Consider the following 22,761-nt stretch of genomic DNA (forward strand, 5'->3'; position numbering starts at 1 on the left):
AAAATGGATTTTTAATTTGCAAAGAAGTCTTTGATTCTTTTTTTTTTTTTTTTTCTTCCTTCCCCAATAAACAAGGCTCACAACAGGAGGGAGGAATTTTGTCTTTGTCATCAGTTTCTCACACAACCACCCAATTAGTGCTCTGAGGAGATGACAATACATTTCAAGGGATATGAAAGTGATATGAATAAAAGTGCCATAAGAGAATGCCACTTTAAAGCTGCTCTTGGCATTTATACAAAACGTATTTAGCAGCGAAAACATTTTAGTCGAGAAAAACTAAAATAATGAAAAGTGGCCTTGTCCTCTATTTTATAGCAACAACTATAACATTTTGCATAGACCTGGCCGTGTAGTGTGTACAGGCATCACAAGACAGTCACTGTGATATCCACGCTAATAGTGCGGTCTTGATGTTCCTCAGCACACCAAATCACAGCAAAATACAGTTTGATGTTTTGATCTGCCTCTTGGCTGCTGTTTCACATAGCTTGAATAAACAAAAAGCATGACTGATGAAAAGCATGAGCTTTTTTGTCAAGCCCCTTAAACCAGCCTGAAAACCGAAGCAATAGCTTTTAATTAGTCGCATCTTCTGAATTGTCAATTTCCAGCTGGACTGGTTGTGAAGTTGCTTGTGAACCCTGCAAACCAATCAGTCACGCTGCCGCTGAACATTATAGATAAGAAGCATTTAAAGTACACATCAGGAATCGCGTGCGGGTGGGTGTTTGCGCACGTATGCGTCTGGTTTGCCTTCTGACGTTGTAAAATTGTCTTTCGGAGCTAAATCATCATTGCCGCAGACTTAATGTGTTATGACTAGTATTTTGTTCTGAAAACTCCCATAAAAAAAATGAGCTCAGCGTGCTGTTGAAAATGGCTTGAAAAATACATAGTGTATTTTTTTTTTTTTAATGGAAATGTTCTGCAGTGTTTGTACGTCGTGTGCCTAATGAAGGCGAAGGGGCATTGTTTGGGCGAGTCAGTTCCACATGGAAGGTTGCCTTGCAAATTCCGGCCTATAAGTAATGGCATGTTTACACTTGAAGAAAAGAAAAGATGAGCGGTGAAGACTGTAAAGTCCACCATGCTCAATGCTTGGGACATTTGAGGAGAGCTCAAACAGTGCTCAAATTTGCAAGTGATAGCAGACATTTGATGATGGCATCACTTGAAAGTGTCTCTGTATGCGTGGAGACATTAGCATCTCGGAATATTGAAGCACCACAGGGAGTGTGCAGTCCTTAAAATGACTTCATATTCCTCTGCTTTTACAGAAAGCACACAGAAGAAACATCAGATCTAACAGCTCCTTTGAGATTCTAAACACTGAGGGGATTTTGCTTTATCCAAATGTTACATTTTCTAAAAGTACGATATGTCACTATTAGTATACTGTGTCCCTTTGCTCAGGCATCTTAATAATCTTATCGAGCTTGTCGGTCTCTGCAGCAAATGTTTTTTTTTTTTTTATCTGTTTCAAGCGGTCGACCCTATCCAGGCGCGCAGTCAGCTGAGCGAAAATATCGGTGCTGTTCTTGGGTCTTCTAATAAAAAGAAATCATTGCTGTGTTCTGATATATAGCGGCTAAAATTCCCACACCTGTGTGTGTGTGTGTGGGGCGGGGGGTCCAAGGATATTTCAGGGCGGCCCGTGTCCCCGCTACACCCCCTCGAGCTCCGTCACTGAATAATATGCGTTTTTGTTAGAATCGCCTTTATTGTCGCTGTACACAGTACATGGGAATTTGAGCACTGCTCCCCTTGGTGCAAAAAAGCACATTTAAATAAAAGAGCATTAGAGCACACAAGATCAAGTGTAAAAAGCATATAAAATATGTAAAAAAATCAAATTAAAAAAGGCAGTAGTATATGCATATATGTACAACATGTATCAAGCACGTATTGTGAAAAACAAAAAATGTTATAGGAACTGTTTGATTGATTCTGATCACTCTCTGATAACGTTCCCCATGACTTAGCATTTCCAAAACACAATGAATGAGAAAAGTCCTTTACTTCACCTGCCAGTCTAAGAGCTCTTCTCCACCTGCCGCACACACACACAAACAACGCACCCACAATACTTGTCCCTGAAGGACAGTCATTTCCAGTCCACCTTTGTGCTTTACATACTTATGAGAACTATATTGAAACGCTCATAACTGGAGGATTTCTTTCTTCTGTTTGCTCATGAAAAAAAAAAAGCATCAATGCAAGAAATGTATCAAATCTCCTATGTGTTGACAAGACATCCCAAAAAGTTGCAAAAGCCGACTTGTGACGGCACAAAAAATTCAGTCTGGAAATGCTTCCATGTGGAAAATATAATTTTCCTCATTCACAATGGTATTACTTTATGATTCTGTTGTGAATGGACTTTTCATCGAGTCTGTCCTCCTCTATTTTTACCTCTTGAAGGCTCCACATCTCTCTCCTTTACAGACTCTTGACAGTTTGAATGAAGCAGTCATTACGTCATTAGGTGACAACGGCTAAGTGGTGAATTTGATGATTCAGCTAACAGATTAAGCAAAGCCGCCTTTCCCGCAGCAATTCATGTCATTGGAGAGCATGCAGAGCTGCCGCTTCCACTCTGTATTCTCCAAAAGTCTTTGAAAGTATTTAGCGTGTATTTCCCCGAAGCATTGGGCACATGCCCACCAGAGCAATAACCTTTGCTTGAAAGAAGCCAGAGCATGATTGTAAGTTCTCCACAGGGACCTCCCTCTAAAATGCGAGGTGCTCGAATTGACTGTCTTGTTTTTCTCCGTGGAACACATCTCGGGCTCTGCAAGTCAAATAGAAAACTACCTTCAAGAGTTTGGACAGCCCTGTAAGATCTGTGTGCTTGCCCAGTCTAATACTTTGGCTGTGCTGTGTCTTTCTGTGTCTGTCTCCATAGGTAGAATGTAAGAAGGCCCAGCCCAAGGAGGTGATGTTCCCTCCTGGAACACGAGGGCGAGCCAGGGGTCTGCCCTACACCATGGATGCCTTCATGCTAGGGATGGGCATGCTGAGTAAGTCACACACACACACACAAAAATGTGTCCAATGTGTTTTATATGTTATTTCTAGCAACAAATCTTGTTTCATCTATAGAGTAGAAAAGCCATCATAGCAGGATCAAAAGCATAGCCAGTGAATTTGTCGGCCATTACTTGAAAATGTTTTGGGTGAGTTTCCTTTGACAGCAGCGAGCCTTATCGAGCCTTTTGAAATGATCATTTTAAAAAGCAGCAAGTGGAAATAATATGGCATAACATGCAAAAAAAAATGTCAAATGATCTCAATGGATTTTTTATTTATTTATTTTTTGTGTCTTTTGTGCGCAACATCTTTGTGACACGTTTGTCGCGATTCTTTAGGGTCGCTTCGAAACAGTCCATTTGTGAAAGTCATTTAGCGCTTCAATTTTTGTGCGCTGTGGGCGGGTGAAGGGATTCACTTCATATGATTTCATTTTGAAGGAAGGAGTGAGCACTCATGTGCTGTTTGGTCATGGTTTCTACCTGTGCGGAAAAAGAGTCAACGGAGGCAACTGCTTGTCAAAAAAGGCCCATTAGTTGAACAGTGGTCCTAATTAGGTATGCCACCAGTGGCCACTGTGTTCTATTTCTGGTGAAGTCTGGTGCGTGCAGACAGCCCCTGGCCATACAGGAGCAGACCAGCACATTAGCAGGCTAAATGAAGAGGAAAATTGGTGTAATGTCATATTAAGGATTCATCACTGTGCCCCCCTTAATGGGTAATGAAGGGGACACACATGTCAGGGAGAGATCTCATCTACAGGGACCTCAGCTGCTGCTCTACCCCTCTTCATTACCATCCTGCCCAAGCCTCTGGCCCTTTTTATTTCACACTATTTCACTCTCTCTCATCCTGCTTCCCATCCTCTCTCTCTCTCTCTCTCTCCCACTCCCACTCGCTCCCTCTATCCTTGCCCTTCCCATGCATGTAATTTGTATGTGCGACCCACCCAAATGGATTTGCCCTCACATCAAAGATTTATTTTTCCATTCAAAAGCAAAAGAAACACGCCGCTGATTGCATGAGACTCCTTTTGCTCTGCATGTAGACCCCCAACCCATACCACGTACAGCAGGTGCGCACTGTGCCGTATTCATGCATTTTTATCTGCACCAGGTACCACATTATTGGAAGCACCTGAGAACGTGGATTGCGGTCGGTCACATTTGGCTGTTTGGTGAAGAGAAGTTTCTTAGCGATCTTAGGATCTCTTTTGATGGGTTGGATTTCAAGTTCAGTAGTAATCCTCAATCACCACTCTGAGTCTTGAATACATGTTGCTTATATTTGTACATGGACGGACACAATTGCCACTTTCCTACATTGTTCTACACTTTAGCACCCCGGGCATCCATGAAAAAAAGGCAAGGAAATAGCAAATCCATTTGAGTCATCATTCAGATGGGATTCATTGAACTTTACTGAAGCTATTTTCAACTTTCCGTCACGTCTGTCACTTGCATCCCCTCTTTTCGGCATCTTTTGAAAGGCCTAGGGAACTTTGGGGAACTCGTCACGCACTAATGTATCCGTGGAGGGGAAGCACTGCTCTCCTCCACCGGGACTAAGCAGACAGAAAGGCAGTCATGTGCTCATGTAAGAATATTAACAGCCAACGTGTTTAGAGACACTCTTATCTAAATGAAATTGGAACAAGGACGGCCAAACATTGCTTGATATCATTTGCATTTAGAAAAAAAACAAGACCCTTGGCTCATTATTTAAGAAAGTGTAAGCTTCTTTTGTGCCAAATCTCATTAAAGCCTTCCCTCGCTCCTTTGTTTACTGTCTCTAATCGAGGCATTTATCTTTATTGTGCTGTGCCCGATGTATGTTTGTTGAAATAAATAGACATTTGAGCCTGAGCGAGATATGCCGGAGCCAGATGGATAATTGATTTTAAAGTGAATCAGAGCTGGTGAGCCATAAAATAGGTACATTAGCATGCATATTAATAAGGCGAATAAGAGCAGGCAAAGACGCCGCCGTCGGGCCAGACAAACACAATGGCAGGCTTCATTTAATGGAATAGCTAACCACCCCCCCCTCCCTCTCCGCCACTTGTGTTTTTCTCTCCCTCAAAATATTTGCAAGTGTTCAATGTGCATGATATGAGGTGAGTGCCTTGCGCCACTTTGGGCCAAACCGGAAATGTATCTTTCTCTCGCAAGCAAATTTGGTTGAAATGCGCCACATCAACCTTAAAGATTGGCTTTACAGCAATTTTGGCTTGGCATTTCTTCTGTTTGACAATATCAAAGACATAATATCCCATTTTTGCTCCTCCGTAATGGCTTTTCATTGCATCACATCTCACTTCTTTTCAGCCCAAACAAACAATGGGGGCTTTTGTGAAAGCTATCCATCTGTGGCTTCCAGGTGATGACTTTTCATCAGAGTCTAATGAAGATTTTTCTTTTTTTCACGCATTCATCCACAGCAGGTTAACGTTCCCCCTCACCGCCTAGCACAATTTCTTTGTCTGCGAGCGAGGTGGAGATGGTTGGGGCAGACGCATTTTCCCATTGGGTCAGGAATAAATTGATCTTTTTCATGGACAGCAAACACTGATTAGATATTTATGACCAAGGTCAACCTTTCTGATTCCAACCGACACAGGCTCTGATGCATACAGAGCAGAATCAAAACACGTGCTTTCACACAGCAAGAAAATGCATGCATGCAAAATACTGTACGGTCTGCTCCGGATAGAGCATTTTGCGCGTCTTTGCTCTAAACTGTCTTTCTTGAGTTGATCCAATTTTCAACATAATATTGTCTTCTGTCCTGGCCTGAAGGACTTGTTCCTCTCATTAGGTTCAGAGTCATACTTGGTAGGCTGAAATAGCTTATTGAAGACTGAGACATATATCATAATGAGAGACTTAATCATAGTATGTTTATATTGTCCTTGATGGTACTTAAATTATCACCGACTCACATGTTGGCCCACTTGCTCGTGCACCCACTCTCCTCGTGTTGTTGTTTTTTTTTTTGTTTGTTTCTGCTTGCCTCACCGCACCCTCGCCTCCTTGTCTCAATATGTTGCCCACAGCTGCTTCAGCCTCAACCTGTCGAGCTAATGAACTGTTAGGTTCTGCTGTTGTAATAAGCATTGTGACAGCAGATAGTCAATACATCTGCTGTTTTTCATTTTTCTTTCCAATGGAACTCAATCCTATTCTCCAAACTCTAACTAAGATTAGCTATAACTAAGCAAAAGGGTACGGGCAGTCTCATTCTAAATCACACTCGAGCAACTTTATCCAGCAACTTTAATGTATGAAGCTCTCTACGCAGTCCACAAAACATAAACTACTGCGCTCCCAAGAGGGACATCGATGGTATTACTCTCTCATAAAAATGCCTCAACATTTTGGGTCGATAAAAAGAGCTGGAAACCAAGAGAAGCTCTTGCCTAAGCATACCCATTGACTTTCTTCTAGGGAGATTCGTCTAAATCCGTCCACATTGTTGGATGGATTACTGTGACTGGCTAATGTGTTGGGAAAACAATAAGAGCGGCTCCATCAAAATTTGTTGCTAATCTAATTAAGACAGTTGACCATTGATTTAGGACTGCTACTTGTCGCCGCTCTGCCAACACTGTGAATGTTTTCCACTTGACAGTTAACCATAAACATGATGAACCATGAATACATGTCACCTCTTTTGATTAGGCTGGAAGCGAGCGAGTAAATGACTTCTACCTCGCCGTTTTTCAAACTGGCTAAATGAGGGTCGGACGTGATACATATTAGGCCGTCCGCTTGATCAAAGACTCTTTCCAAATCTCCTGCTATTTAGAGGATCACATTTGATCTCTTTCTGTGTGGCTTAGGGCTCAGAAAGAGAATTACCACTTTTAAACCAAATTGTATTTTTGAATGTGTGTCTGAAGCATTTTCAATCTCTTTGTTAAAGGTTACCCCAATATCGTGGCTACGTATGGCCGTGGATACACTGGATTCGCACCCAGCTACAGCTACCAGTTCCCTGGTGAGTTGCAGGGTTTGTTTTTTCAAGACATCAGTGAGAAGGCAGTACTTTGTTATGCACACACAAGGACGCACACATAAATGGTCATCAACATCCACGTAAGTCACCAAATCACCTGCAGCGTTACGAGAATGTGACGTGTCCAGATTGCTTAACCGGCTATTGTGAGCCGACAAGTAGCAAAGTCAATTATGTGATGCTGAACTTGAACACCAGCGTGACCAAATGACAAAAATGGGATAAATTCTTCATTTTCCACCAGCCAATGTATGCAAATTCCTCGGTGAAAAAAGGTGCTTTTAGGAAGCCAAAAGAATGAATTTCTGGATGAGAAATGTTGACTTGGAGGGTTTAATGGGAGTCCAAGCGGTAGATTGTGTGTGTGTGTGTCTGTGTGTTGGTTGGGGTTGGGGGGGGGGGGGGGGTAGCAGGTGTAGCAGCCCACTGCAAGAGGCCTCACAGGGATCCCTTCCATTTCATGCTTTATTTAAGGACTTTACACATACTTTGTTTGCTGTGCCAGACATCCCTCCTGCCACTGATAAGCCGGAATGGGAAATGGCTGACAGCAGCTCAGATGTCGGTAATATCTTTGTGAAATGGATCCGGGAATGGTACCACGACAGGTCCAGCTGAGCCCACCTGCAAAGCTGATATGTCCAAGATGACAGCAACAATATATGGCACGCTACATGAGCATTTGCTGACCCATCCATGATGTCACTCGTGACAAAAGATTGCATTTTTGTGTGCGGCCACATCTAGTACAGCATTTCCGCTCGTGTCTCCAAAATAAATCTTAAAAGATACTCACAAGACTCAGAGCGAAGGAGCTGTCAGTGTTTATTCAATAAATCTAGTGAAGCATGGATTTTCTAAATGTTTACTGTTTGGGGCAAATGAAGTGATATCACCTTCCCCGCGGCAGAATACATTATCCTCTCCATGTTAAACTCAATTTAAAGAGTTTGATAAAGCCGTATGATTAAAATGGTGTCCTCTGGACTTGCTCAGCTCTTGACGGGGTAATTGGAATTTTTTTATGTATAAATCAAACGCCTTGTCCAAATTAGATCACCCCGGGACAAATATTGACTCGTGTCCTTCATTGCTAAACTGGTGGAAGCATCCTCATTGTCAAAACAGACTGGGTGGTTTTTTTTTTTTTCTCACTGTACACAACTTCGCTGAAAATAAATGGCGGAGCGGGTCCGAGAAGCATAAATTCTAAGCAGTGGTCCAGAGATTTTTTTTACACCCAGTTAACATAGACATGTGTTTAGGCAATTGTTCACTTGTCAAGATAAAGCAGTGCTAAAACAATGATCAGTGACTGAATGTCACTGAGGGAAAATTCACAGCAAGTGCAAAACTCAAACTGGCAGTCCCGACACACAAGTGAAGGTCCAAAAAATCTCAACTACCTGCAGCCTAAACGTAGTGGAGACAGCATTATATTGGCGTACATTATGTTGCGTGCACGCCGAAAAATATCACCGCATTCTATTCATTCCGAATATTATGTTAAGCTCTTCCTCGGTTGTTTGGGAAAGGCGTGCTTCTCTCCCGTTGATATTCTCAGTTTCTGAGCTTCCTAGCTGCATTTTTGTGTAATCACACAGTGATTGCCGAGCAGCAGCAGCAGCCTTTGGGCGTAATGCCTCGAGTGAGTGATTTGCTGTGGTAATCAAGAAAAATGGGAAGAGGCATGTAAATGCCAATCATTTTTTTAAAAAGGTATTTGCTCAGTGCTCGAGGTTATTTTTTACTTGTTATAGTAATCTTTTAAAACGTAGTTGTGTTTTAGGGGTTTGCTATTCTTTGATTACGATACCCATTATTTAACCAGAAGGCCGCATCGCTGTGTTAAATTAATTGATTGCTTGGCATCATTATTAAAGTTGTAAATAATTGACATTAAGTGAATGAAGAGGGAAACTGATGAAGTTAGAGCTCTTCCGCTTTGGCAGGTTGCATTTGAAGCCGCTCCAAATAAAACTCTTAACTCTTTAATTAGACATTAGGCCATGACTGAATTTCCCAAACTAAATAACAGAAATTAGCGTAACTTTTGGACCATAAATCGCTCCGGAGTATAAGTCGCACTAGCCATAAAATGCACAATAAAGTGAAGAAAAAAAAACATATATAAGTCGCACTTTTGGGGCAAATGTATTTGTCAAAATCCAACACCAAAAACAGACATGCACCAGCAACAACAGGCTAAACGATACGGTATGCTAACGTGACATATACACAAACGAGGAGCTGAGAACGGGCCTGACGTAACATTCAGAGTTATTCAGGTAATTATTACATAAATAACACGTTTATCAAACCATCTGTGTCACTCCATTAAATCCATCAATCAAACCGCGATTTATAGTCCGAAAATTACGATAATTGAATTTGTCACAAGTCTTTCTGCAATCTCTGTGCTTTGGCACAATTTGATGAAATGTTAGATATTTTGACTGGGTACATATAAATACAACTGTGTTTTGTAGACCCACTGTAATTAAAAGTGAAGACACCTTTCAGTCAAAAGATGACTTCAGACATGAAAGAGCCCCTCATTTCCAGGACAAGCTGATAATATTGACCTTTTAACAACAAACCAATATTTTAAAAAAAAAATCCCACATGATATTAAAAGAAATAAACAATTTGTACATATGATGACAACATGAAACAGTACAACATGCAGACAAATGAATCCTCTCCAGCAGTCCATTTTCTCTAATAAGGCGTGGGAATGTAATGGTGCAAATGGACAAAGTGGAGGATCCCAACGCGTACTTCCCGTTTCTGTACCTTCCTGTTCCCACGCAACCTTCTCATTAGCATTATTTAAATGTGCCATTGTGTTGTTCAGCTCCGAGCCCCCAGGAGAGAAAGAAGCATAATGTGCGCAGTTCATGCTCGACGTATATCGTCGAGAAGGTAGCCAGTATCCATTTGAAGGCCTGGAGTGCGACAACATGACATGTTCCTTATGGTTGTGCTCAGAACTCTATTGGATGTTAATGAGGTTAATACGTACGTCCTTAAGTTAATGCGCATACAAGGCAATTGCGACGCAAGAGCAAAGCCATATTGTAGGCACTTGGCATCATCGACTGTGCGAGTGCTATTGTACGATGCGTACGATGAATAAGACACTAATGATAATGACGATAATTAAATGTGCTTTTTGTCTGTGAATACACCATCGGAGACAAGAAGGCGAGACATAAAGCTGCACATGGCATTTGTAGAATCATTCTATTGTTGACAAGCTCTGCATCAGCTTCCATGACACACACATGAATAAACGGTTAATTGCGCTCACACATAAAGGCCACATTCATAAGAAGAATTGGGTTCAGGAGACGTGGATGATGGGGAGAGGTGGAAGTGGGGGGACTTGAGCAGGCAGGCAGGCAGGCGCTTCACTGGTTTTCTTGTGCAAGCAACTTGCTGCCTCCACAGCTGTGCCCTCAGAGCCTCCCCCGGCATAAATGACCATTATGGTTCCATTAGGGCTGCTACTTGGAGGTCATTATGCTACTCTGAAAAAGCAGAGATGAAGATGTTAGTAAGCTCCCATCAGGGCAGACTGTGTAAGAGAGACGCATTACAATCACTCATTCAGCTACTCCAGATGTCAAGACAGACAAACAGCAATATGGGCCCTCTGAGTCAGCCTTTTAAGTAGTCAACAAAATGATGATTAAAAAGGGGAGAGGGGCGGAGGGAGGGAGGGAGGGAGGGAGGGAGGGAGGGAGGGAGGGAGGGAGGGAGGGAGGGAGGGGGGATAACTGCAGGTAGCTTTTGGTTTACGGCTTACCTTACTACCTTGAAATGGTTTTACCAAGAAACGGAATCTTGAGTGACGCCTGTGTTGGTTTGAGAATTTCAGATTTTAATATTATCGTCATTATTGTCATTTACAAAGGAACCCTCGGTAGGTATCTCCAAGATGTTAATCGGGTCAGAATTGTTCGAACGCAGGTGTTGATTCCATGTCGACTAAAAGGATGCTACTGACTGCAATGCACATTCTCAGGGCAGGGCAGGGCAGGGCAGAAGGGATAAAAGACGAAACAGCTGTCTTCTCAGCACGTGGCATATAGGGAAAGAGCCGCTGACCTGTGAGTCTGGCATGATGCTTCCTTAGGGTTGCATGTCCCTTGAAACTGGGCCACAATCAACCGAGCATATGATAAATGCACAACAGGTCACTGCAAAGCATTGGCCTGAAACACCAGGTAGCCTCGTGGGGTTCTGCACCTGTCTGCCGCAGAGAACTGGAAAGGTGCTGACATGAATGGACTATATAGAACTTTGGAAGCAAACATTGTTTTGCAGACATCTTCACTTTTTACATTAAGGCATAGAAAAGTCAATTTTCTTTGAAGAATAACAAAACAGAATCCCACTTCTTAAAAAGGTGTGATTTCTTTTCAAACATTTTTTTGTTTGATCTCAAGTCTTGCTAAATAGACCTGATTACCGTAATTTTCGGACTATAAATCCCTCCGAAAATTACGGTAATTCCAGTGTTGTAATTTGGGACACCGTGTGCAGTCATCAGCAGCATGTCCAGAGTTTTTCCTCAATGAACAGACAACCTCTCTCCCCCTTGTCAGTACAATAAGTGCCCCATTTCTTGGCAACACTGCTGGAACAGGTGGGCAAAGTCACTGGTCTAGAGCTGATGAGGAGGTTACCAGTGGCACGGGTGGGTGTGTGCCACAATGTGCTGCACAACATGTGCGGATACAGCAGCGACGTCTCCAGAACGAGTCTCGGCTGAACTTGAGCTCGGCAGCAGATTGTTCTTTGGATCCTGCGGCTGTCTCACTACAAGCTGGGCGAGCCGTGACCCCCGGCAAGTGGTCCCGCAGGCCAGAATAAGTGCTACTGTGCTGGAGGCAGATGGCCCTCCCGATGCCACTCTGACTCACGGATAGGTTTTAATTGCCAAGGCTGATCATTAGCTCAATGGCTCCGTAGGGGCCCGAGCTCTTCATGAATCAATCGCGAGCCTTAAAATAGGGCCTGACTATGAGCTCGGTGAGCTCATACACTCGAAGGAGCAGGCCCGTCGCATCTGGTTCTTATGCGCACGCGGGCATCATACAAACTCAATCAAAGACTCAACAGGAACGACGGAGGCACTTTTCCGGGGGCCTTTATGCTTTCCTGTCTGTCTGAGTCACCGTCTCCAAAGCAATGCTGACTGCACGCTCGCACTCGTCCACAAACACTGAATTCCCGAGGCCGTGACTCCATTCCCAGTGACAGCAGTGAGTATGCTGCCATGACGTCACTGGACAGCACCACATGTCACGCCGAGTCTACTTGTGTGTGCACTCGTGGAGCTGCATTGCTCCCAGACGAGCTCTGCTCTCCATTCTTCCCTCCCTTTCAAATATTTGATCTACATGTGCATTGTGTTTGGAGGGAAATGTAATGGGCTGACGATGCATGGGCCGATTTTGCTAAATGCTTTGTGAGTGTTAACATGGGCACAAACTTGTGCAAGCATGCAGGTGTCAAAAATTCCCTTGCATCTCTGTACAGTACCTTACGTGACGTGAGCACCAGTCTAGTGTGCAAATCTCACTAGTGCACTCTTCACAAACAATCGAGCAAAACAAAAGCAAAAAGTTGGACGCAATTTGACCAACATTTGCGCTCATCTCAGGAAGGACATCACCCTTGAAGCTGCAACAGTCTGCCATGAGTTAGCACTAATAAGAGCTAAAGTGACAATCGTGTTGAATGAAGTCAACCTTGAGGTCTCTTGCCTCCTCCATGCCTGCTACCTTTGGGCGCCGCTGGAGATCATATGGACGGGGATAAAAAAAAACAAAGGATGGGCATGGAAATAGACACGGGGAGAATATGTGTGTGCGCACTCTGTCTCAACGGTTGTTTTGATGCCACCCACTGTTGGAAAGCTGCGGGCCCAGGGAGTTTTGTACTTGTGAGATCTCTACCCAGTTGGCCCGTCCTTTCCATCTAGCCTTGCAGCCCTGGCTCCCGCTGACTGTGCTAATAGCGCTGCAGTGGCTCCCGTCGCTCATGTCCCCGGTGGACGGACATGTGCAGACATATACTCCCACCTATGCAAATATTCACGGCGATAGCTCACAACCCTCGGCTTGCCTTTGCTCGGTCTGAGAGCAACGTGAAAGCTACATCTTTTGCGATCAACTGCAAGTGCGTGCAACTGCAGCATACTATCTCTAACCTTTTAGTACTGGAGCAGTGCTCGACCACGTCAAAGTGCTGCGGCTTAGCATGGAGAGCTTGGAGCTATGAAATCAAATAGTAGCATGTGGTATTATTTTCATTTTCATCAATCATCCCTGCGTAAGCAAATTTGCCTGTTTTTTTTTTTGCTGATCAACATATCCACCATTTTCTCTGGTTGAAATGACATTTAATACACTTGCAAGCACAAAATTAGCAGCCTTCATCACTCGTCTGTCGCCTCGGAGCTGGATGATGGGCATTAAAATGCATCTCAAATTAAGGCTGTTTACTTGGACACTAATGAGAGGAGGCTCAAGTAGTCCTCTTTAATTGGTTTGATTGGCTCCGTTGGGACTACGCAGCTGATGCGCTGAGAGCTCACGAGGCCCTCAAAGTATCACAAGGGATGTCCAAGCAAAGTGGATTGCAGCCACATGTTGCCTTTTCTGATCCCGCGGTGGGAAGGCGCTCAACAGTCCAATGCACTTAAGGAGACCACTGCAAGGTCAGACATCTTTGTTCTTCTTATCTGTCTTAACCTATTAAAGTCACCTCGTAAAGCACCCTTGGTCAGCTTGAAGCCTTAGGAAGCAAAACTACATCCTCTTCACAGTGTTACTGTTTCTACAATCCTGATCTGTTCTGTCATACATTTGACAGTCCTCAGTCGTTCTGAAGAAGTGGGACCCTTCTCCCCCTTTCATCTCTAACAGCTATTCTTAAGTCAGAGAGTAGGCCTAATATTGATTATTGTGCCGAAGCAGACGCGTTGAGACGTCAAGATTGCTTCCACGGCGCTGGAAAAGTTTCCTTTTTGCCTAAGTGCATGGGAAGGAGTACAAAGGCGAGGTCCAAAGTGCAGCTCCACTTCAATAAAGAGCCGAGTTTGTCCCCTTTGATGCCGCCTTGCGAGTCAGCTACAAATGACCCCACGCTCGCTCACATCACTTAGAACAGACATGGCTCTTCACTTGCGCTTGCTGCACATCGATACACTGTGCACAATGTGACAATTGAAGGCTTGCCGTCTTCTCATTCGATAGTCAATGTGACATTTAATGGTCCCTCTTTGGTGGATTGCATCTGCATTCGAATGAAATTGCAATTACAAATGAACGGCAGCTCTCAGTGTGATGATGATCATATCGCTGTCAAAGTGAAAACCTAAATGAACGTTTGAGAATGTTTCATTGGCATTGTGGTGTGGCAGCATCCAGATTGATAATATGAAGCTGTGGCTTCTGTGTCTAATGACTGACTATATATGTTTATGAATGTATGATTGGACTTGCATTTGAGCAGAGCAATTCAAAGTGACAGATGACATTTCAGTATGGAGATTGCAAAGTGTCCGCCGGTCAAGCCTTTTTCTCTGCTCAATGCTGAAGGGTTCTCGAGCGATTGGCTGCATTCCTGCAAGCTCCAGGAAGAATGCGCTGCAGTTCACCCTTTCCTCATATATGAATATGCAGAGAGAGAATAAGGCCTGCAATTTCTCCCAGTCCAGATACAATGTGGGCAGGGCAGGGTTCAGCACGCGGTGAAGGCTGGACATCTGCTGCACACAAGGTCGTCATAGTGTACATATGAGACAGAGTGGCCTTTTTGTGGTCTCCAAACACATGATCATACGTTGCGACAGGACACAGTAGTTCCTCAACAGCGTGGATCCCCTGTTGAAATGTTAGCGTATACGGTATCTCTTTCCTGACCTACCTCATCTATACAGAGGTTTCCTACAATTTCAGGCCCAATTACTAACCTAAAACCAGGATTTTTCCAAGCTCGAACTCCCTTCACCTCTGCAATTGACTTTTTCCAAACACAGACTCATCAGAGAGGTCTTAATGGCAAAGGATCACTGTGCCAAAATGATTCCATTCCACCAAAAAATATTTAGCCATACTAATTAACCAAGCCAGTATTAACCATGCATGTCTCAATAACCATAAATTCACTTTTGCAAAATTCACAAGGTAGACTCAGATTGAGAAGATTTCACTGAAATGGCTATGTCGCCATTGTGCTTTGTCAGACCGTCTGCTTGCTTTAATACCGGCGCAGCCGGTTCTACCGTGAGATATACTCCTACTAACTCAACAATATAACTGTAACTAACCTACCTCTAGTACGTGTTAGATGGCTGCAATATTGGGAGATTAGGGCGGTAGACCGGTAAAAATAAAGCAATTTTATCCTGGTTGAATCGCAGTCAAGCAGATGTGCGAGGAAGGGAAAACAAGTGCGTGTCAAAAGAACAAGTATGGCTTTCAGTAGTGCATAGATAGATCCAAGACAGAATTAAACATCTTCTTTTGTCCTACTCCAGTCCTATAGATGACACTGAAATGTAGCTAATGTAAATTGAATTGAAATGAACTTTTATCAAGTGTCATCAGGCCAATAGATGTTGTGCATAAATGAATGGCGGCTATCCCTCCCTCCTTTTCTCCAGAATTCTTCTTTTTTAGCATAGGTTGCGTCACAAAAACCTCTACTTTAATTAATTAATTAATTAATTAATTGATTGATTGATTCATTTAATTCATCCGCAGCATGCCCTCCCTCCCGCTCACCGCGTGAGTGTGTGTCAGGAGGCTGTGTGCATCCAATCCAAACAGAGCAAAATTAGACAAACACATAGCAGGGTTAATTTCAATGACTGACAAGCACCCCGGATATTTTAATCAAATTCTGCTCCCTTTGATTAGGACTTGAATGTGAGTAAGATAACCTGGCGAAGGTGTTTACACAAGATTTGCAATAATATACACATTGGATTAGCTGGCTTATAATTGAATGATTAGGTGGTGTGTAAATGTTCTTAGCCTCGGCTCGCTCTGCATTCTATGTGAGTTTTGCACATGTTTGGAAAGGTGAGACGAGCATCTGTGCAGCAGTTCATATGAAAGCCACCTGGCTCTTCTCGGCTCTCTGATTCACGCCTTTGATAACAACAAACCCGAGATGCTTTCAACAACAACAACAACAACAAAGTAGCGCTGAGAGATGACAACAATGGGATACTTGTCAGTCTGGAGATGAAAAGAAGTCTTGCTAGGTGGCTGTCACTCTTTTTTTTTTGTTTTTTGATACGTAATTGTTTGTTTGTTTTGTTCATTTGTGTTTCTCTGTGAGCTACCGGGGGTTATAAATGGGAAGCCTTGTGAAGTGGTGTCACGGTTTCCCCCTCTGTGACAGGATGCCCCCCCCCCCCCCCGGTGAGGAGGCGGCAGTGTGCCTCAACGACTCTGCTGTGACTTATCAACAGACTTATTTCCGCTGGCTTGTCCCTCTTACTGTCATCCACTGACAGGAAAATAAATGAGGCTTCTGCATGAAATATGCTCCAGTAATATGGTGCGTTACTGTATTTACGAACAAATATAGGATCAAAATGCACCTGACAAAGGACTCGTATACTATGTCAAAACCACAACCATAATATAATATTTGATAGCTACATTATTGTATCCCTCTAGGTGTTACTTTGGATTCATAGTTTGCTTATGTTTTATGTGAACACTGGTTTTATTTGGATTACATTTTGTTTTTTATATGCGAGGTCTCTTCCTTTGCTTGTAATGGGATGCATTCTCCTAGATGCATTATTTTCTATCTGAGCTTTTCTCATGTTGTAGGATGATAAACACGTGTGTATTTAATGGTGCATTAGACTGTGCTCTAATGGTGGTGTGGCTATTTTTATCCAGCGCCTCAGAGAATTCCGCAAGAGTGACACTGGTGTTCTGGCCTTATTTCTCTCTCTATATCTCTCATTGTATGTTATTTCCTCTCTTTGTCTTTCTTTGCCACGGATATGGCCGTTGCCCTCTTCCGTTCATCTGTTCCACTCGTCTCCGCTCTTCACAGTTCATCTATCTCACTCCATCTTTCCAGCCGCTAAAAGCGGCGCGGCACGCTTGAAAGACTTGTTTCACCGATCACCGGCCCCCATCTCAAAGCGAATTCCCCGGCATCACCCGTGCGCTCGATTTGCTGGATTTATCGTTGTTTGCCTGTCATTTGGAATCAATAGCCTTGCCTGCTCGAGCATCAATCAATAATCCCTCTAGGTTGTATGATGAATTGGAAACGGCAAGGGTGGAAGAGCTGGTTTGAATGTCCAGATTTGATCTTTGTCCCGAGCCGTGTCGTCCATCTCGCGTGTACATTGACAATTGTGACAATGGCACAAGCCAGCTTTTTCTATAGGCCAGTGGGTGGCTCAAGTTCTACCTTCTTAGTGAGATATTTTCAGAATCGCATTCCTGTTTCCTATGCCAGACTTTGCCGTTGGATTCTTACGCCTCAAATGTGAGGTGTCATTTCATACTAATACCTACCACGAATGACCGGGAACTTTGCAAACACAACGTGAACATGCGAAACACTCTCTCGTTCTCTACTCCGTTTGTAAGCGCGGTTATGCGTGTGCAAAAATCAAAATATGGCTCTGGACCCAAGGACACGTGTGAAACTCTTCAAAAAAAATGATCTTGAGGAAAATGTTGATTTGCTTTGCATTGACAGTTCATTTATCTATTTTTAATCTATCCTGTAACACAACAAAGAAGCCAGGTGAAGCTAGCATGTGACACAGCAGGTCATTTTTTTGTTCTGCATGGCTTCGAAGTTTTCAGGCAAGCCGTGCGTTTCATGGGAAGTGCTTAACAAGCTATGCCATAGCCCTGAGCGTCAATTCAACACGGATATGTGAGCCTTTAGGCAGCAAGCTTGCACTGGTTCACTGCACTGCACCCAAGGCATTGCTAAATGTGGTCAAAGCTCCGAGACTGCACTAATAACTGTCCGCCGCCGCCATCCCAGCGAAGTCGGTCTCCTTGTGCGGCAAGCGCTGCGCTGCTCCCGGCACGTTTGCAAAACGATCCCCGGATGTCTTGTCACCATCCGTCTACGTTTTGGAGCTCGTCCAGTGCGTCAGAAAAGGAAACCTTGGGATTGAAAAAGGATGATGTTGCAGGACGCCAAATCCGTGGCATCATAATCGTGGTGCACTGCAAGTCCAGATGCTAACGAGTAATTATGCTTAATAGTGCGCCCAAACCTTACTCCATCTCTTTCAGGCAGCTGTCAAGATGCAGCCGGAGGCTCCATAGAAATTGCAGCTGTCCCCACCCAAGCTCGCCCTATGTGTTAGACAGTCTTGCTAAAGCTGAAGCAAGTGGAGTGCTCTGTGACTGATGGAGTTCTTTTGTCAATGATGGCTGAGCGGCTGCTGGCAGTTTTGGGCCAAAGAACAGTGCAGATTATATTAACATCAGTCAAGCTGTTGTCAGAGCACAGAGAAAGCCTTTATTGATGCAGAAGGAAGCAAGTTTTCATTGCAAAGTGTCTGATAACAAAGGAGCTAAAGCTAGCTTAAGAGCGCGCAACTTTAGTGGGGGGGGGGGGTGAACTGTTCATAAAAGGGGGCCGCCGACTTTAACAGATAACGTCTTGGACTCGAGAGAATAAGCACTGACTACATCAGAACTGGTTTCTCATAAATGTCACTGTGCACCATTCGTTTATGATTTGCTAAATAGAATCCATCCGATAAAGTTTCACCAAAACTCAATGGCTTCTTCCTGAGACAAACAGCCATCAATACATCGCACCTGAATAAGTGATCCGACCTGGTTTTTGAAAGACTTGTTTGGATCCATCGAAACTTTTGATTGAAGTAGAAATGCTGACACGAGCAGCAAAGTGTCACCAATCACGTCATTTTGACAAAATGCTTTGACACTTTTGGACTCAGAGTCTGTGTAGGCAAGCTGCAAAACATCCAGGAAGGCTTGACACCAGGAACTATTTGATCACAGGCATCCCTGCTGTTCACTGCGCTCCACAAAAAAGATTGGCAAATGCATGCGCTTGCAAGAAAGAGAAGATGCTGCCCAGAAAGAAAAAGCTTTGGCCATCAAGCCCCCCTGTCATTGTCACAAATGCAGAGAGCTGTATGTGCACAGAGTGCTCCAAGAAGTCAATCGGTGTCGCTCAACAGATTGTGTTTAGAAGCTGTCAAACTTAACAAATAAAACAATGAAAAAACAAGCAGGATTTAGCTTATTAGATTGTGCAAGTGTTTGTTGATGGGCGAATTAGAAATGTTAACTTATGGTCTCTTTGTTGGAATTGCAAATTCTCGCAACCTCATGATTGATGTGTTCTTCGAGTAAAGTAGCAGTCTTTGGTCTTTATGGACTCTTTGTGAGTTGTTCATAAGAAAGTCAAGAGGGGCTTTGACACTGGCTCTCCATCACTGTCTTTTTCCAACCATAAAAATGAGTTGCTCTTCAATAAACCTTTTAGTGTTAGGACCCCCCAACACTGCAGCGCCGAGTCGCTCACATGATGTCACCAATAATAAAACATCATTACATTTAGTGAGCCATTTGTTGGCTTACATTATGCCTTTCTATTTGGGTTGTAATTTTCAAGGAATTCTGTGTCTTGAGTGCTCAAAAAGAAAAGTAAGCTTTTCATCAGTATTTGCAATTTTGATAAAGTGAGGGTAAATAAATGAGCGGATAGACTCAAATGCTTGAAATGTGTGCAGCAAATGACTGACACCTCATAAATCACGTCTTCTGTCTGATGAGTTGTTTTTCCTCGGATGCGGTTGTTTCTTTGCATATTAAATTAGAGCCACAAGATGGGTGCAGAGAGGGATGATTTTTTTGTTTTTCAGAGATTATATTTACCATGGTCCCCTTCAGCCAAGTGTGCAAGTTTCGGGAAAATGCAAACTCCACCCAGGAGAGCTGGAGACCTGATTTGAACCCCAACCTCAGACCTGTGAGGCAGGCAGCTGCGCTAAACAATTTTTCAGCATGCTTTCACATTTTGTCGTATACTGTATTATGTCATAGAAAAGGCAAAATGTGTTTTGTAGCAGGCAGTTTGTGTCCTTGTTTGATCCAGTTCATGATGAACGGTGACAGCTATGACTAATGTTCCTGTGCGGCGCTTATTTTGCGTACTCCTTTACGGATGAGTGCATTCTGATTAGCCTACAGTGCTTCTTTAGCCGTATTTACCATTTGTTTATGATGCTGATTATGAACCGAAGTCCCGATTGCAAAATGTTTCATTACATTTCAATCATTATTCTGTCAGCAGCATTTCTTTTGTACATGAAATGAGCAACCACTCAAATTGCGCCGCCTCATTTGAGTGATTAATAGTATCTTATTTGCACTGCTTCCCCCACCTGTACCATAAAGATTATTTTTCCCAGTGCAGCAGACGCCGTATTTAACAAATGAATGTTAGTCCTTTTGCCTTTTTGCATTTCTCCTGGCAGGAAAAGATTTTGATCGTTGAAAAGAGGTGGATAAGATTCGCCACTGTGCCTGTCTTCATTTGGGTCCGGTTTTTCTTTACTTGTGTGCCTCTCGTGATGTTTGCTGAGGACAGTTCCCCTGAGTAACGGACACCAAGGCCCCCCCCCCCGGGCCTGCACAGCTCATAAACAGATGTGTCCTTGTCCCCAGCCAAGTGCAGCCACTCAAGTGGCAAAGCAGAGCCCAATAATTGTGAAGAATTGAAAGCTAAACATTGGCTTTATCTCCTCAGTGATAAAACGGCCATGAAATTGATTTAATGCCGCAGCGCTTCTCTTGGGTGGCTTCTTCCAGCGTGAGCACAAAACAATGAGCAGCAGCCATCTATTAATTAACCCACCTAATCCCGCAAAGTTAATCTCTCACCACAACTTTGCTTGCAACTTCCAAACCGGTCGGGTCTACTGGGGTGTGGTGACAATGGCAGGAGAGAGGGAGCGGGAAAGGCTTGATGAAACATTGTCCTGAAAGAGATGAAAAGGCTTGAAACATTGTCCTGAGAGAGAGGGTAAGGCTTGAAACATTGTCCTGAAAAGCCTGGATGCGCAAGGATTGCATTTGTGAAAAGAGGTGCACAGCCTCATTTGAGCCGTTGCATTCAAGTGGCAGATTTTAGTCGGCTTTTTGATTGTCTTTTTATGATTGTTTGACTTCTTTACTCACTGTGCCACTTTATGACGTGATTCTCTCCTGAGCCGTGTGTGGAAATTGTATTTGTCTGTCTTCGCAGCGTGGCGGCATCTCGCACCCGCCACAGCTCACAGTCGCGCTCATATTGTGTGGGCAGAGTTGTGAATTACCTCCTTTCTCGGCCGTCTAATGAAAAGCTATGTGCTTTTTGGCTCGTCTGACCCTGCTTCCCCCGCCCCCCTTCCATCCCCTCCCTTCATCATTCTTTTGTGCGAGCCCCTCTTTGCGGAATGGCTGCCTCAGAAATAGGTCACATGCTCTCCCCTCACCTCCGCGGCTTTGGAAAAACAATCCTCCAAGGTGCCCCGTGCTATTCTGTAGCGTCCAAGCGGCTGTCTTCATTTGAAAGAATCAACTCCAATTGGGAGGATTTGAAGCTCATTTCTTTGCATGAGCGGCAAGCATATCCTGTGGAGATAATTTTAGGAGGCTGATTAGGCGTCGACGGCGTCGAGCCCAGAGTGAGGAATCTCATCACCGCTGCTAATGACGTGCCATTCCTGTGTTGAAAGAAGAGCCCAGGCCCTGGGCATGGACCAGCTTCTGTCACCCACCTCTTGCTACTATGTTCATTAAGTCCCAACAATGTAATTACAATTCACTGATACTGCTTTGGATTAATTACAGGCTGATTACCAGACTGATATTTGTTTCGGAATAATTAGATCTCAACGAATTGCATTCATATATATACACACCCTATTGATGTCTTTAGAGCATTGGAAACATTTGAACAATAGACTGCTCAAAAAAACAAATGTTCTTCACTGTGTTGGAAGGGAACAAAAGGCTAGTTTTGAATGTGTTGATGAGGACAAATCAGACAACAGACGTCTCCATCTGTTCCTGTATTAACAACACTGCAAAGGTACAATTGCTCTTCCACCTGATGAACAAAAAGCGGCAATGTTTTGCCACATGAATTGCAGTACTTGATTCAAAGTCCTCCGAAGCTGCCGGGGGCTGGCCGGCCGGCCGGGCGGGCGGGGCACTCCTGAACAAAAATAAATGCTCGGATATAGGAGTATCATGCACACAGCTGTGCAGCTCAGAGGTGCTTGTAATCTTTCATACGGGCTTGTGACACAAACACCCCCCAGAGCAACATTATTTCATGAATCTAATCATCCGCGTGCAATTTGCAAAGCCACCTAAAGCCAGCTTATTCACAGATTTGAAGAATGTGAACATTTTCACTCGGACAGAAGTTGGATGATGCGCTTATCCGGTAGTATCTTAATGAACACAATCACCCTGGCGGAAATTGCTGTCATTCATTTCTAACAGCCATTCATTAGGAACGGCTGCACCTAATGAGATAAAACGGGATGAGTGTCTCAAAAATGTGCCTCGACAAAGAAAATCATGTTTGCAGTGATGCCAAACTGCATTGCGTTTGCGCAGCGCTTTTTCAAATCGTTTGCCTCTTTCGGGTAGAAAT

General features: G+C 43.7%; 1 protein-coding gene across 16 annotated transcripts in view; it reads left to right on the forward strand.

Annotated features, from left to right (window-relative positions):
* The window catches only part of LOC147043623 (RNA-binding protein Musashi homolog 2), a 160,488-nt gene that overhangs the window by 116,503 nt on the left and 21,224 nt on the right, over positions 1 to 22,761 (forward strand). For all 16 annotated transcript variants that reach the window (XR_015068620.1, XM_085935481.1, XM_085935484.1 and 13 more), the window contains 2 exons: positions 2,909 to 3,023; positions 6,958 to 7,032. Coding sequence is in view for 15 of the 16 variants with exons in the window: in XM_085935481.1 (XP_085791607.1) it covers positions 2,909 to 3,023; positions 6,958 to 7,032 (190 nt within the window). In the remaining variant the exon portion in view is untranslated. The remainder of the gene's footprint in view (positions 1 to 2,908; positions 3,024 to 6,957; positions 7,033 to 22,761) is intronic.

Source organism: Syngnathus leptorhynchus, chromosome 17 (genome assembly GCF_054491065.1).
Source record: "Syngnathus leptorhynchus isolate UIUO chromosome 17, UIUO_Slep, whole genome shotgun sequence".
Taxonomy (NCBI): Eukaryota; Metazoa; Chordata; class Actinopteri; order Syngnathiformes; family Syngnathidae; genus Syngnathus; species Syngnathus leptorhynchus.